Source organism: Cetorhinus maximus, chromosome 26, assembly GCF_964194155.1.
Source record: "Cetorhinus maximus chromosome 26, sCetMax3.hap1.1, whole genome shotgun sequence".
Lineage (NCBI taxonomy): Eukaryota > Metazoa > Chordata > Chondrichthyes > Lamniformes > Cetorhinidae > Cetorhinus > Cetorhinus maximus.
Genome location: NC_135904.1, coordinates 9310071 through 9325768, shown reverse-complemented (window position 1 = coordinate 9325768; position 15698 = coordinate 9310071). Strand labels below are relative to the sequence as shown.

Below are 15698 nucleotides of genomic sequence, written 5' to 3'. Positions count from 1 at the left end.
AATGGTTTGCCTAGCCTGGCGCAATCAATTAATTGTTTTAGGCAAGGTAGGAAATGTTTTAAAAAGATTTTCTTTCCTTCATTTGGGACAATCAACATACAACGTTGCAGCAAGTGTGTAGCCATTTGTCTCTGACTCTCACCTGAGGCAACTGACCCAGCAGTAGTAGGAGAACTGCCAGAGGCCTACCAACAGCATGTAAATGAATATGACCCTGGAAGATTCATAACGTTCAACATTCGCCAGGACAAGTGGATACAAACCTTCTAACAACCCAACACACCAGAAAATCCAGTCCATAGAGTCCCAACCTCTATTAACAATAGTTTCCAAGCTCCCTCAATAATTGCTTTGTTAAACCATTGGTTTGCAACATTGTGTTCAGTCAAGATAGCTATCAGTGAGACATAAATGTTGCATTAGGTTACCAATATGTTCTACTCTCCATCATCACCAAAACCACAGTTAGTGGGTAAATTGCATGGACAGCCACAAAAAGATTCACAGTTGCTTAGCTGCTATATTTGCTGATGCATGAGTTTAGAGGACTGTACAGAGAAAATGAGGATCACTATTCATTTTATTGAACAAAACAAACTTCACTAATAGCACATAAATTACTTTGATGTAAATGTGCATAATGTAAATAACAGGCACCCCTTGACATTTGTAACTTGTTTCTCTTGCACTGCTTTAGCATTTGGGTTACTCAGTGACGATATTTTAATTCCACAGAGCTTACCATGTTCCAAGTGGAAAAATATTAGCAGTTAAGGTAAGATGAAAATTCTATTTATATGTGTATTTTTGCAGTTGTTAAATAGTGTATGCTACTGTTAATTTTTTGAAATGCTCTTTTTGTTGGTATTGTGCACATTGCATCGTTCAGGCAATTTTTACCTTTTGTGAAATCTGCATTACTCATTTCCACCCCCCAATAGCCAACAGCACCGAGGCCAATTGCCATCCTACCTGAGATCAATTAACTCAGTTTTATTTGGGAATCAAACCTGGTTACTAATGGTCTTTGTGGCTTAGTGCCATACCAGGCAAAATATTTCGCCACCAGGTCAACATTGTAGATACTTTGTGTAATACAGTATGATAAAATGTTTAAGGTATTTGTCTAACAATCTAAAGGTTTTGAATTGGATGCCCTCCATGGGAAGTTGTTAAATTCAATAAATCTATTTATTTGTAGGCTGCCACCAGGAAAAATGACTAAGAAAGCTGCCAGAATGTTTTAAAATCTAACTGGTTCACTAACTTATTTCTTGGCAGTGGACCTGCTACCTTTATGTTTACTCCCCATTATGTCGTTGACACTTAATACCTGTGAATTGGGCTAGCAAGATACTGATTTGTTTTAAAAAATAACTAATACCCAAATAATATTTTAGAATATAAATACAAGTTTTTGGATCACTAATAGTATTTGCCCTTACAGCAACAGTATCCTATATATGTAGTTGAATGCAGTTAAATGGAAGTTATCTACATCTATTATAAATTATGTGGCTAGTCATAAATTTGAAAGATGTATTCTTCCTCATTCATTCAGGCTCACTTTACAAAGATGATATTGCCATTGACCTACAGGGGAAGATCTACTTTACATAATGGCATTTAAAGAAAATCTTATCCTGTGTTATAATTTTTTTAGATGTTTTTCCTTAATTCTGTTCTCCAGCATATTGTTCACACAGCATTGTTTTACAAGAATAGATGCACAAGACAAAAAAAAAATATTCTGACATAGTGGGCGAAATCGTCCCAGATTTGCACTAAGTGCATTAGCGAACCATTTACCTGCCAGCCATGATGGCGGATTTTCATGCTGTATCATCCCAAACCCACCACATTATTTATGCATTCCTGAGAAACACGCTGTTTCCATAGCAGGCAGGCTCCAATTCACCTGTCATGCCGTCACCTCGCCGCTTCATCACACCAGGCACCATGTTTAAAGTACAGCCGTGTTCAGTGCTTCCGGCCCAGGACTGCAGCAAAGAAAACTTGACCCCGAAAGGCAAGGAGACTGCAGCCATCGATCACCCTTTGGACGCCGTGGAAGCCCGTTGTGATGTCCTCTACCCCGGCTCTGGCTGCAGGAGGGGCAGCAACATTATCACTAGAGCTTGATAGGTGATGGCAGTGGTGATCAGTGCCAATGCTACACAGAAGAGGTTGGCCATCCAAAACAGATAGAGGATGAATGATCTCATCTGTGCAGCCAGGGTATGGCAACCATCTCAGCACTCTAAACCTACACACTCAAGCCCTTCACACATTCACTGGCATCTCACTCACTGCCAGCTCAAGGGACGTCACCACCCATTCCCTCATATGACCATAAAAGCAAAATACTGTGGATGCTGGAAATCTGAAACAAAAACAAAAATAGCTGGAAAAACTCAACAGGTCTGACAGCATCTACAGAGAGGAACATAGTTAACATTTCGAGTCCGAATGACTCTTCATCAGACTAAGATCTTAGTTCTGATGAAGAGTCATTCGGACTCGAAATGTTAACTGTGTTGCTCTCCGCAGATGCTGTCAGACCTGCTGAGTTTTTCCAGCTATTTTTGTTTTTGTCCCTCACATATCCACCTGGCCTCATCTCCTCTGGAGATTGTCTCCTCGGGCATCACCATCTTGCACAGATCAACCCCCACGCACACCCTGGGTTATCCTCCTTCCCCAGTACAGCCCTCGTCCTGCAGCCTCTTTCCTTGCCTGAGGCCACTACTCCCCCTTCGCCAAGCAAGCCCTAGCCCTGCAGCCATTGAAAAGCCGCCCACATATGGCTGATTTGGTAGGTGGTGACCTGCCTTGAGCCCCCCTAAAATTGATATGGCGCTGTTTGTGAAGCCTGGTGCTGATGACTGCGAATGTTGACCGAAGCAAGGTAGGCAAACAAACCTTGAAGTCCTGAGCAAAGGATAGTCTGCCAAGTGCATATCGCTTATGTGCTGTTGTGGGCAGACGATCCAGTAGGGGGGGAACCAGCAAGCAGGCCTAACAATGATATGCTGATGTGGTTCCTGATGTCCGATGGTGGAGAATGTGACCCGTCATTGGTGGGCTGAGCAGAAGGTCAAGAACTGGTTTCATGCCATCGTGAAACCAATCGCGCCATATTGCCCACTCGCCACTGAGCACACCCGACACCGGCCGGCATGGAAAATCCCGGCTAGTGAAACAGTTTCTTGTTTTACAATTTCTGAATAAGAATAGATCAACTATTGACTCAGATAAACAGTCATCTTTCATCCCCATATTGTATAGCTGGCTGTATGGCATGAGTCCCTGCCCCTAACCTCGATTAGACTGTTGAAAGGAGAACAGGATAAAGGGTGAAAGTTGATTATTTAAAAGTGCACCACACTACAATAAAAGCAAAATTTTGAAGAAAGCTAAAATCTAGGAAAATATATTATAGGTGTAATAGACCTTTGAAATTGAGGGCTTTTCTTAATCTCCTCACATTAACAATAACAAAAATGGTCCCTTTGAATAATTAGTCCTAGCTGGTGAAACAGCCTCAATGAATATGCTTGAATTAGAGCAGATGAAAGACTGCTTGCTATTCAAGATGCATGTGTTTTTTTCTTATGAATGCCTGTTCATTTGCAACAAAATATGAAGAATGCAACATGACATAGCAACATGAATGTCGAGGTGTACGAGGATACCACTGAGAAATTCTCAGTAAAATCAGGAGTCCGTAACTTAGCTTAAGCAGAGAGTTGCATAACAGCGCCCTATAATGGATTTAAAACTTGTGCATAGCTAAAGCACACTTCTCACGTTTATGTAGACAATCCAGTGGCACGTTTCACAGAAGAGCAGCATAGTTCCCTCGTGCCTTCAATTAACTCCACCAAAACCGATTTGTCTGGTTTGTTGTTAGTGGGACCTTGTTGGTTGTTGGTTACAGTACAGCAATGGCTTCAAAAGTGTTTCATTAGCTGTGAAGTATTTTGGGATGCCCTGAGGTAGTGGAAAGCACTGTATAATTGCATTTTTTTCATTTATAGTTTATTAAAGAATACAAATGGGAAATACTTTTATTTTTTCTTTGAACTTAACTTCAATTTTGTTTACATTTTCTGGAAAATTAAACTTGAGGCAAAAAAGGCTGCCTATTTTCAACATGTATAACCTCCAAATTTGCATTAGATTAATTTGTAGACACGATATTAAGAATTTTCTTTTAAGTGAAAACTTGAGGTAGAGGTTTTATAATGAGTTTATCCTGCAGTTTCTTCAAGATCATAACCCAGTTTTTGATTTTAATTGTAAAAAAAATTAAAAATAGATCTGAATACAAACAATGATTAAATAGTTCTATATACAAACTTTGAAGCAAATTTTGTATTGCCAGAGTACCCTGTTTGATAAATGTTACCACTGGATCAGGGGGAAGCTGGAAGCCAAAGGCCTTGTGTCACATCATTGGAGGTATACTCATGACTAGTGCTGTTCCCATAAAAAAATCATAATAATGCCAGTTATAATAATGTCACATTAATGCCAGTATCAACCTGTTTAAAACAAACTGAAAATCAATCCAAATAGCATACCCTCTCCGAAACAGGAATTATTGTGTCTCCAACTAGAAGTCCAGACATAGGTATAGCAATTTCTTCATTCACTTTTAAAATAGTAGGCTTAATGTTCAAATTATGTATATATAGATTTAAACGGGGTGAGATATAAAAATGGAAAGTAAGAATAAGTCAATTGCGCAGCCTAATCCCAAGTTATATTATTGTTTTTGGTTGTTTTTTTTTTAAAAACAATGAGTAAATTGAAGTCTTCTCAAAATTTGTTATTTAGCTTTTTATATACATAAAAAGGTAGGTAGTACTTACTTTTTTCTTATAACTAGCCTTGACTACTGTTGGGCACAACTCAGCAATCAAATACTTAATTTGATTAATCATTTATAAAGTCATCATGCATCTCATGCTGCAAAAGTACATATAAAGACAATTGTGTCAGCTAGGGATTATATAAGTAAATTAAACAGGAATAGTAGCTTAATTTGACCTGTGATTCTGCACTCCCTCCCTTAAGTGGAATGTGTGCTGCTCCTGCAAATAGACGAAGTCATCCATGTCAGCCAGTGATGAATTGCCTTATTTATACTGTATATTTTAATAGCTTTGCACTAATTTAAGTTGAGCACAAAGAGTAAATTATAATTCAGTCAGTTGACTGCTTGTATTTAACTTGACAACTCATCCTTGTTTGTCCTGGAGGTGTATTGGTGATCTGAGCAAATTTACTCAGGTACTCCACTCTCAGCCTTAAATGCTATTCCTATTAATTGAGGGACACTGGGATGTGTGGCGGTGAATTATTCCATTTTTTTTTCACTGGGAGACCCTGAGTTGAATTTTGTTGGCGAATGACTATTGATTCACAAGTATGTGGTTTTAAATTTTCCTTGGCAGCAGGATATTACAGTTACAAGTCAATTTGAAGCTGCTTTTTATAAATCACCCTACAGCAAGGTAAAAAATGGGTTTCCACATGATCTCAAATATGTTCCCCATGATATAAAAAAAAATGAAGGCTTTTGTGTGTCGTGTTAACCAGTCATGTGCTGGTTGTCCTGTGTAACCTAAGTGCGTTTGTGTTTCAAGCTTTAATTTCTGTTTTAATGCCAAACTCTCCTCTCTGGCTTCATAAACTACAACACACACACAATACCCCAGCTTGCCTTTTCATTATCACCTCCATTTCTTGTTAAACCTTCTGGCTCCCCATGCCCCAGTAGATTGACTTTTAAGATTCTTATGCACACCTTTAAGTCCCCATGGCATTGTGCCTCTACCTCCATGATCTCTCCACATAGCCACCTCTAATATCAGCCTACTTCTCGTGTCCCCTTCTACTCCATTATTTGCAGCCGATCCTTTAGCCACTGTGTCCCCCTCTTAGCAACTTTTTTTCCCCTCTCTCTTGCTGTCAAGAGTTTTCTAAGGACCTTTCTCTTCTACCGTGCTTTCAGCTCTTCCTAATCCTTCACTTTCTCAATCTATGGCCTGGATTTTACAGTTGCAGTATCAGTGAAACTGTCAGCATTCACCATCATTACAACTATGAAACTGACAGCAACTTCTGGGATCTGCACATGCACAGTTAAACGCAGAAATGCAAAAGTTGCTGTCAGTTATTCTCTGTTCCTCCACAGCGTGCACTGATGAAGATGGGGGTTTTTTTAGAAATAACTTGAATTGATGTGAACTTCCATTTTTATGCTATTCGTCTTGCTGTAAAAACACTTGAAATATTTACTCCTTGCTAATTGAGGTCTAATGGTTTTTTAGTTCAATTCAATTCACTATTATTTTCCATATGGAAATTTGTTTCAGGTACATTGCTCGTTCATTACAAAACTAAACAAAAATGAATAATAGCAATAAAAGAAAGAAAATTACTCTATCACAAAGATCTAACTTTATTTAAATATGTATTAAAATCTATTCCAATGCATTAAAGTAATCAGTCAGAGAGCCCTGTCCTGAGTACATATCCTCATCCATACATCAAACTCTTGTTTGAGCCCTTCTCTATAAGAACTTTAAACGAGTTCTGGAACTGATTTGTCCTGCACTTGAGGGCCTGTAGCCTTTTCTCTGAACGCATCCAACAGTAATACTGAGACAAGGGGTGATTTTCATTGTTCATGACACGTTTTACTTTCATCAAAATTCTTCAAGAGCAGATTTCGTCAAGAGAGATCTGCTCATCAAATATCCTTCCTGCCTGGTTCTGAACCCTTAAAGAGTGTGCTTTCCTAAAACAACAGTACCAGGCGAGACATCCAAAAAGGATAGCACTCTCAACTACAGCCATAGAGAAGAGTTTCATGATTGTAAGAGTCTGTACGAAAGGATTTTAGTTTTCTGAGATAGTATGATTGTGTATGTCCCTTCGCCATCACATCTGTACATGTTCTCTCCAATTCAACTTATCATCAACTTTGACACCTAGATACTTGTAGTTAGTAACTATTTCACTGTCCACATCATGAATCTTCACAGGAACAATATCATTAACTGGCTTTTTCTCAAAATCTATAACTAGTTATTTTGTCTTGTTTTTATATAGTTTAGGAGAATTGTTATCGCACTAAGTTATGAGCTTCTCCATGCATTTCTATAGTATATTTCGTTATTCCTTATGAGACCCACAAGCACCATATCATCAGCCTACTTCAGGATTGTTATGCCATCCTACTGTGAAAGACAGTCATTTGTATAGAGGATAAAAAGCAAAGGTAGAAGTACACAACCCTGAAGAGATCCAGTATTCATTAACATGGGCTCCAAATAAATCCCAGAGACTAACTAACACCTGTTGGGTCTTATTGTGAAGGAACTCATTGATCCAAAGTAGGAGAGTAGGATTAGCATCAAAATTTTTCAGTAAGCTTGGTTGCATGGTGTTAAAAGCTGAAGAGAAACCAACAAAGGTAGCACAAGCGTAGGTTGATAGGCAAACAGTAACTTTTTTTTATTCTTTCATGGGATGTGGACATTTCTGGCAAGGCCAGCATTTGTTGCCCACCCCTAATTGCCTTGCCAAGCCATTTCAGAGGGCAGTTGAGAGTCAACCACATTGCTGTGGAGTCATATGTAGACCAGACCAGGTAAGGACTGCAGATTTCCTTCCCTAAAGGGCATTAGTGCCCTTTAGAACCAGATGGGTTTTTACAATGATCAGTTTCATGGCACCGTTACTGAGAGTAGCTTTCAATTCCAGGTTTATTAATTGAATTTAAATTCCACCAGCTGCCGTGGTGGGATTTGAACTTGAGTCCTCGGAGCAATAACCTGGGCCTCCAGATTACTAGTCTACTGACATTACCACTAAGCCACCATCTCCCCCCAGATCAATAAACTTTTTAGGTCAACTGATCAATATGTGGAACAAGAGGATCTAAAAGAATGTTTGACATGATACACGTGAAACACTTCATGACTATCAATGATGTAAAGCACCGTCAGATAATTATGGAAGAATATTTTTAATGTCAATTTTGCCTGTATATAAACTGTATGTTATATAGATACCTGGATGCAGTTAATTAACCTAACCATCCCTGGGGAGGTTAATCAGGGTTCTAAACACAAGAGCAGAATTGAATAGTTTATTCCAGCCCTCAAATTCAACATGCATTGAATTCTAGACTTGAAATTGTTCTTCTGCCATGTCCTTCCATTGGCTATCAGTGTAAACGCTGACATTAGAGTATTTCATGTGTTTGATTAGTCACATTCAAGCAAAGAACTGTGATATCATTCTTACCCAGGACTTCAAGATTGCGATTCCAGGGCCTCCCATTGGCCTACTGGGCGAGGATGCCATCCACTAGATAATACAGATCAAAAGGCTCAGTTTTGATTCATGTGGTTAGTTGAGCTTACCTGGGGCAACAATTACTTGGCCTCAGTAAGTTGAAAGAGGAGAAACCATTCAGTTTCTGCTCCTGATCACTATACAGTGATTCTTGCACACAGTTGAAGACTGATTCAGTGTTGGCAGTGTTTCCTTCAGATTGCCTGTTGATTCTGTCTAAGCTCCCATTAAGGAGTTGCCACATAGTTGAAATGCCAGCACGCTTCCATGGCTTTAGAAATATAGTAGCAAGTACTGAGTAACTTGATAAACCTTTTAATAATACCTCCATTTGCTTAAGACATTGAAACCATCACAAAATTAATAGTTTTTGAGGTTTACTGGCCTGCAGTGACCGTGTAGGCAAATGCAGCAGAATTTGGCACCAGCAGCATCCCAGAAATAGCAATGAAATGAATTACCAGCCAGTCTCTTTTTAGGGGTATTAGCTGAGTGAAAATCTTGACCAGGAAGAGAACTATTTGAATAGTATCTTGGGAACTTCAGAATTCATTGTGAAATGTGACATATTGTACCCTGTCAGTGCTTCACTAGTATATTAGCCTAGGTTATGTTTTGTAAACTGGTGCATGGCTTGAACCCATAACCTTCTGATCTGGAGGTGAGAGTGTTACCACTAAGAGAGTAGATTAGTAATTTAGAAGAAAAAACACTTGAATTTTTTACCTCCCCTTATAAATCCACAGCCTTTAAAAACCCAACCTTGGTGATTCTTACCCATTGCATCTTGAGTTGCTTTATCTTCCCCATTACTTCAACTTTGATGGTGTCCTGCAATACAGGCCTTAGATTTTCAGTCTGGTTTCTCAATAAGAACAATAATTCACATCTTCCAATTTACGTAGAAATGATCCACCGTTGATTGCTGACAACTGCTGCAGCCTGTCACTTAATGTATAAAATTGCAATATTTAGCCAATTAGCACATGGTTACATTTTGTTTTATTTTATTGCAGGTTATTCCCTTAGACATTACAGTTGAACTTCAAAAACAAATTATGTCAGAGCTAGAAATTCTTTATAAGGTAATTCTACAACATTTAACTGCTAATTTTAGCTTTGTTTGACTTCATTAAATTGTGAGACCTTTTCTTAAAATGACTTTTTTTTGTTATTCAAATGCTTACAGTGTGATTCATCGTATATAATAGGATTTTATGGTGCATTTTTTGTGGAAAACAGGATATCAATATGTACAGAATTCATGGATGGTGAGTTTGGAGGTTATTTTATATTTAACATTTTTGTAAGGACCTTATCTGAGCTGTGGGTTTTTTTTGCCCATATGCTGGGCATCCACAAATCTGGCTACTTCCATGACATGTTCCTTTCTGCTAGGGTATGTAAATCAAAACTGGAATAAATGAGGACACTTGACAGCTTAGAATGCTTTAGAAAAAAATCTAACCCCAGAGTCTGTATTGAGACATACTGCAAAAAAATTTCACTTTATCAGTAGTAACTTGTTACACTTAAATCCACAGTGGCCCTGCAGCTTATCTGTGAATATAGCTAGATTTGATGGCACTTGAACTATTAGCTGAAACCTGATTTAGATGGCAAATAGGCAACATTTCAATTTGGAGTATAGCTTAGAGGATTTGTGGGTGCCTTGATGGAATGTAATGTATTTGCAATGGATTCAAAAGCAGACGAGTTGGTTAGGGCTGTATGAATTTCTGTGCTTAGTATACAAAACAAAAAAAGAGAACTATTGAATGCCAAAAACTGTTATGTTCATGAATGATCAATACATGTCCATGCATTGTCATACCAAATGAATAATGGGTTAAAAAGCTAAATGCTTTGGCTTCATCCATTGGATGTTTGTGTATATTTTTCTTTTATTTATTCTTTCATGGGATGTGGGCATTGCTGGCAAGGCCAGTTTTTGTTGCCTATTCCTAATTGTCTTGAACTGGCTTGCTAGGCTTTTTCAAGGGGCTGTGGGCCTGGACCGGGCGAGGATGGAAAATTTCCTTTCCTAAAGGACATTAATGAACTAGATAGGTTTTTTATGACAATTGATAGTTTCATAGTCACCATTATTGAGACTAGCTTTCAATTCCAGATTCTTATTATTTGAATTTAAATTCCACCATCTGCCATGGTGGGATTGGAACCCATGTCCCCAGCACGTTAATTTGGGCCCCTGGATTACTATGCCAATGACATCACCACTATGCTACCATCTCCCTATATATGTAAAGCTAAAAAATATTTTCTTTGAAGCCTGTTTTCTCATAGCTTTTTACTATGTTGGAAAGGCCTTGCCCCATGCTAGGGATCTGGTTCCACAGGCATTTGTCTAATCTGGGTAGGGGTATACCTCCCCAGATACTGATCCATGCTGGGGGTATGATTTCACACACAGTAACCCAGTAATGTTAGGGATGTGATTCTACAGCTGCTGACCCAATCTGGGGGTATGGTTCCATAGAGAGTGACATATCCTAGAGGTATAGCTCTGCAGGTGCTGACACACACTCAAGTATGGTTCAACAGGTCCAACACTTTTGAAGTAATATGATACTGAGCATAATATCACCTTCAAAAGGCGCCACTATCGGCAGAATAGCATTTTTATTGGTCTCAGAAAGGCTAGTGACAATTCTAAAGATATAGTAACAAAATACAAGTGTTCTAGGGTTGTAAGTCTTAGAAACAAAAATGCTGTTATGATTAATTTTCTTTTCATTTATGAAATGTGGGCATTGCTGGCTAGGCCAGCATTTATTGCCCATCCATAGTTGCCTTGAGAAGTTGGTGGTGGTGAGCTGCCTTCTTGAACACTGCATTCCCTGTGATGGAGGTACACCCATAGCGCTGTTAGGGAGGGAGTTCCAGAAATCAGCGCCAGTGAAGGAACAGCGATATATTTCCAAGTCAGGATGGTGAGTGGCTTGAAGAGGAACTTCTAGGTGGTGGTGTTCCATGTGTCTGCTGCCCATGTCCTTCTAGTTTAGTGGTCGTGGGTTTGGAAAGTGCTGCCTAAGGAGCCTTGGTGAGTTTGTGCAATGCATCTTGTACATGGTACACACTGCTGCCACTGTGCATCGGTGGTGGAGAGAGTGAATGTTCCTGGATGTGGTGCCAATCAGGTGGGCTGCTTTGTCCTAGATGGTGTCAAGCTTCTTGAGTGTTGTCGGAGCTGCACTCATCCAGGTTCCATCACACTTCAGCTTACAGTGAAACCCATTCTACAGGAGCCAGTAACTGACGATTAATATAAAATCAGCTTTAGTTTGAGCTGTGATATCTGCCATATCTGGACTGATATTTCCCACCACTTAAGTATGTCAGAATCTGACACCATCCTGACTTGGAAATACATCGCTGTTCCTTCACTGTTGCTGGATCAAAATCCTGGAATTCCCTTCCCAACAGCACTGTGGGTGTACCTACACCACATGGACTGCAGCGGTTCAAGAAGGCAGCTCACCACCACCTTCTCAAGGGCAACTAGGGATGGGCAATATATGCTAGCACAGCCAGCGAAGCCCACATCCTGTGATTGAATTTTTAAAAACAATTCCCTCCTATGGGTCACTTACCTCTTGTTTATTCCTCCATTGATGAAAGAGTCCTACCTGGTCAAACAGAATTTTAATGGTGCAATTTTTCACATTATCAATTACTACCAAATAGATTGGCAGCATTTCCATGGTATGTTGTGTATGCCTTTATTCAAAGGATTCAATTAAGTAATCTATTTTTTCATTTCAATATAAATAAATAAAAGAAATAGTTCACAAATTTCTGCGTCCTTTCGTGAATTTCAATTTGTTGGACGTAGTTTGGACTTTAAACCCTAATTACCTGTATTCTCTTTAACACTGCATTTATAGTGGTTTTAAAATGAGTATTATAAGTGCCTTAAGTAATTGGATGTTGTACTTGACCTTGAACCAGATGGGGTGCTCCAGTATATTCAGTCATAAGAGCACAAAAGTAATTTATTTTAGAGCTTATAGTTAATGATTGTAATAATCATAATTTAATTTAATATGTATTCATGTTTTTCTCCTCTATTATAATTTCCTTTAGGAGGTTCTTTGGATGTATATAGAAAAATCCCTGAGCACGTACTAGGCAGAATCTCTGTTGCAGTAAGTCTAAATATTTTTAAAATTGATATCTTAACATCATATTTGGGAAAATATGTATTAATTCCAATTTGCATAGAATAAATTCAGAAAAAAATCATGACACCAAAAATCATTAAACTGTTTTGTATATATTTTTATATATAACACATACACATGGTGAAGAATCTTAGGTGACAGACACAAATTCAATTTGCATATTATCACAGCCTAAGGGATGTTTGGAATTGTAGATACGGTTAGCTGGCTAAAGATTACAGGTAGGTCTTGTAAAAGTAATTAGATGTAACACTTCTATAATTTTTGGGCTGGTTGGGGACACCCTAATGGAGTTTGTTTTTAAAACCTTTTATGACTGGATCTGAACTCCTCATTTACTGAAACAAGCATAACAGCAGGTGTAAGTGTGACTGATCATTAGAGCCGAAATAAATAGTATAATCTTTCATTGGTTGGCTTTACAAGGTGAAATACACTTGAGGGGTTCTACATTGCAGAATGTTAGGATGTATGTGTGCATATGATTTGCCATTTTGCACGTTCCCAATCATCCAACCATGTTGTAGGGGAAGTGCTGAATGGAAGACACAATTAGAGACCTAGTTATCCTGGATCACTCAGGCACACTTTGTTCTGGTCAGCTGTGGAGTAACATTCATAAAGACCTTTCCTATTAGCCAGAGAACAGGGTGAGGTATGGAGGGAGAAAAAATCAACCTTACCAGTATTCTTCTTCTTATGCTAGCCAGCATTCACCCCTCAAACAACAGCACTAAAACAGATTATCTGATAATTCATATTGCTGTTTGTGGGACCTTGCTGTTCATAAATTGGCTGCTGCATTTCCTACATTATAAGAGTGATTACACTTCAAAAGTAATTCATTGGCTGCAAAGCACTTTGAGAGGTGCTATATAAATGCAATTTTCTTGAAAGGTGCTACATAAATGCAAGTTTGTTCTTTTGTCTTGCTCTTCCAAATATCTAATATATGAATGTCCTTGTATATATTTTAAGAAGAAAATACTTCCTCAGTAATGATGGACATGGGGTCCAAACATCTCTCTGTGGGCTGGTTAAGATTTAATCCTCATACTGTTAATAGCATTTAATGCACCATAAGATCAGGTGCATAAATTGCACATTCAAACAGGATTTCAAAAACTGACAAAAAGCTGTTTTGTAATTTGGGCACTTGGCAAACCTTGTAAAAAAGTTAGATCAAGTTGTGTTGTTTATAGAGTCAGTTAACCCTTGAGTTCTCAAGAAGTTCTTCATGATATGGGTAACTCATTTGGATTAAAGAAGTAGGCTAATCAGGGTTAAAACTCTTTTATGGACTCATCTGGATAAAAATAAAAGATCTAATTCAGCAATCCAGAGTTCCCAGTGGGAATACACAAAGGAAGTGAATGTTGACAATAGGGTTGCAATGCTATAACATGGATTCTCCAACCCATGCTCCCTTCCAGTGCTTGTCCTTGCTATCAGTGTGGCAGAAAGCCAGAAATGCCATTTAACCCCTCAAGCTTGTTCCTGTGAAGTGGTAGTACTTTACTGTATGATAGATTCAACCTAACATTTCATTTCATGTTGGTGGTGCATATTTATAGTTTAAATGCTAAGAAAGGAATACTTTGTAAAATCCTTCCCTGACATGCTTAACTGGAGCAGACATTGCGTAAGTATAACAGTCCAGTATAAACATAACCTGCTAGCTGAATAATACGGCATTGAAATCGAGATGTGAGATATTAGAAACAAAGATGTAATCATTAAATTCCTCTCCCTTCTATTATTAATGAAAGCATTAACTCATTTCAGGCTAATGCCATTGTTAAAATAAGCAACAAAGGAATTGCATATGAACATGTTAATGTATTCATTATCAATATTGCAAAACCTAATTTCAATCCAGTGGTTTTTGAATCAATATTTTGGTAAACACAGGCTCTTTGCTGATCTATATATGGGATCCCTGGCTTTATAAATAGAGGCTTAGAGTAGAAAAGGAAAGAAGGAAGTTATGCTAAACTTTTATCAAACACTGGTTAGGCCCCAGGTGGAATATGGTGACCAATTTAGGGCACCACCCTTTGGGAAGGATGTCAAGGCCTTGGGGAAGGTGCAGAGGAAATTCAGTAGAATAGTTCCAGTTATATGATAGCAGAATTCAGTTCTGTAGAGAGATGAGAGAAGCTGGAATTGTTTCCCTGGGAGCAAAGGAGATGAAAGGGAGATTTAATGGTGGTGTTCAAAATCACAAAGGGATAGAGTAGAAAAGGAAAGGCCTGTTCTAGAAGACACAGATTTAAGGTAACCAGGGGAAAAGAACCAGAGATGACATGAGAAAAAAATGTCACAAGTTTTTATCATTGGGAGTGCACTGCCAGAAAGGGTTATGGAAGTAGATCCTGTAGCAACTTTCAAAAGGAAATTGAATAAGTATTTGAAGGGGTAGAATTTATAAGTCTATGGGGAAAGGACAGGGTGATGGGACTAATAGTTTTTTCAAAGAGCTGGCACAGGCATGAATGGGCTTCTGTTCTGTATCATTCCATAACTCTATGATATAAAAATTCTTGAGACATGTCTATTTCCTGTTTGCACAACATACTAATTTTTTTATAGTGTTGGGAATGCCTAAAGTGTAGCATTAATGTCTGCTTCTATTATATTTAATAGGTAGCACTCCCGTTTGTAATGCAGTCCTCTCAGAGGTGTTACAAGCCATCCAAATCCATTTGCCGTTTAGACTGTTGCAACATACACAGCTTAAAAAAATACAGTTTCCTCCAACTCAGGCCACAGAGGATACACTAGTGATGTATTAAGAGCCTTGTGTATAGCACATGTACATATCATGCTTACGTTCTGTATCATTTTCTTGATCACACTTGAGAACTCCCATAGTATTTGCTAAAGTGTGACAACTAAAATATAACAAGAATTAAGTGTGACATGTACAGGAAGTATGTGCTATACACAAGACTTTCAATACATTATCTTCCCTTCTTCCTCTGAGTCTTGGAACTTGTTCGCTACCTTATGACTTTGTGTGCTGCTTATGTGTAGGTGAAAAGCCATGGCTGTTTTTCATTCTTTCATGGGATTTGAATGCGCTAGCAAGGCCAGCGTTTGTTTCCCATCCATAAT

At 38.5% G+C, this 15698-nt stretch overlaps 1 protein-coding gene across 8 annotated transcripts in view; it reads left to right on the top strand.

Annotated features, from left to right (window-relative positions):
- Positions 1-15698, top strand: part of map2k5 (mitogen-activated protein kinase kinase 5) — a 265564-nt gene that overhangs the window by 113055 nt on the left and 136811 nt on the right. For all 8 annotated transcript variants that reach the window (XM_078530078.1, XM_078530080.1, XM_078530077.1 and 5 more), the window contains exons 9-12: positions 736-775; positions 9393-9461; positions 9566-9647; positions 12484-12545. In XM_078530078.1, the coding sequence (XP_078386204.1) occupies positions 736-775; positions 9393-9461; positions 9566-9647; positions 12484-12545 (253 nt within the window). The remainder of the gene's footprint in view (positions 1-735; positions 776-9392; positions 9462-9565; positions 9648-12483; positions 12546-15698) is intronic.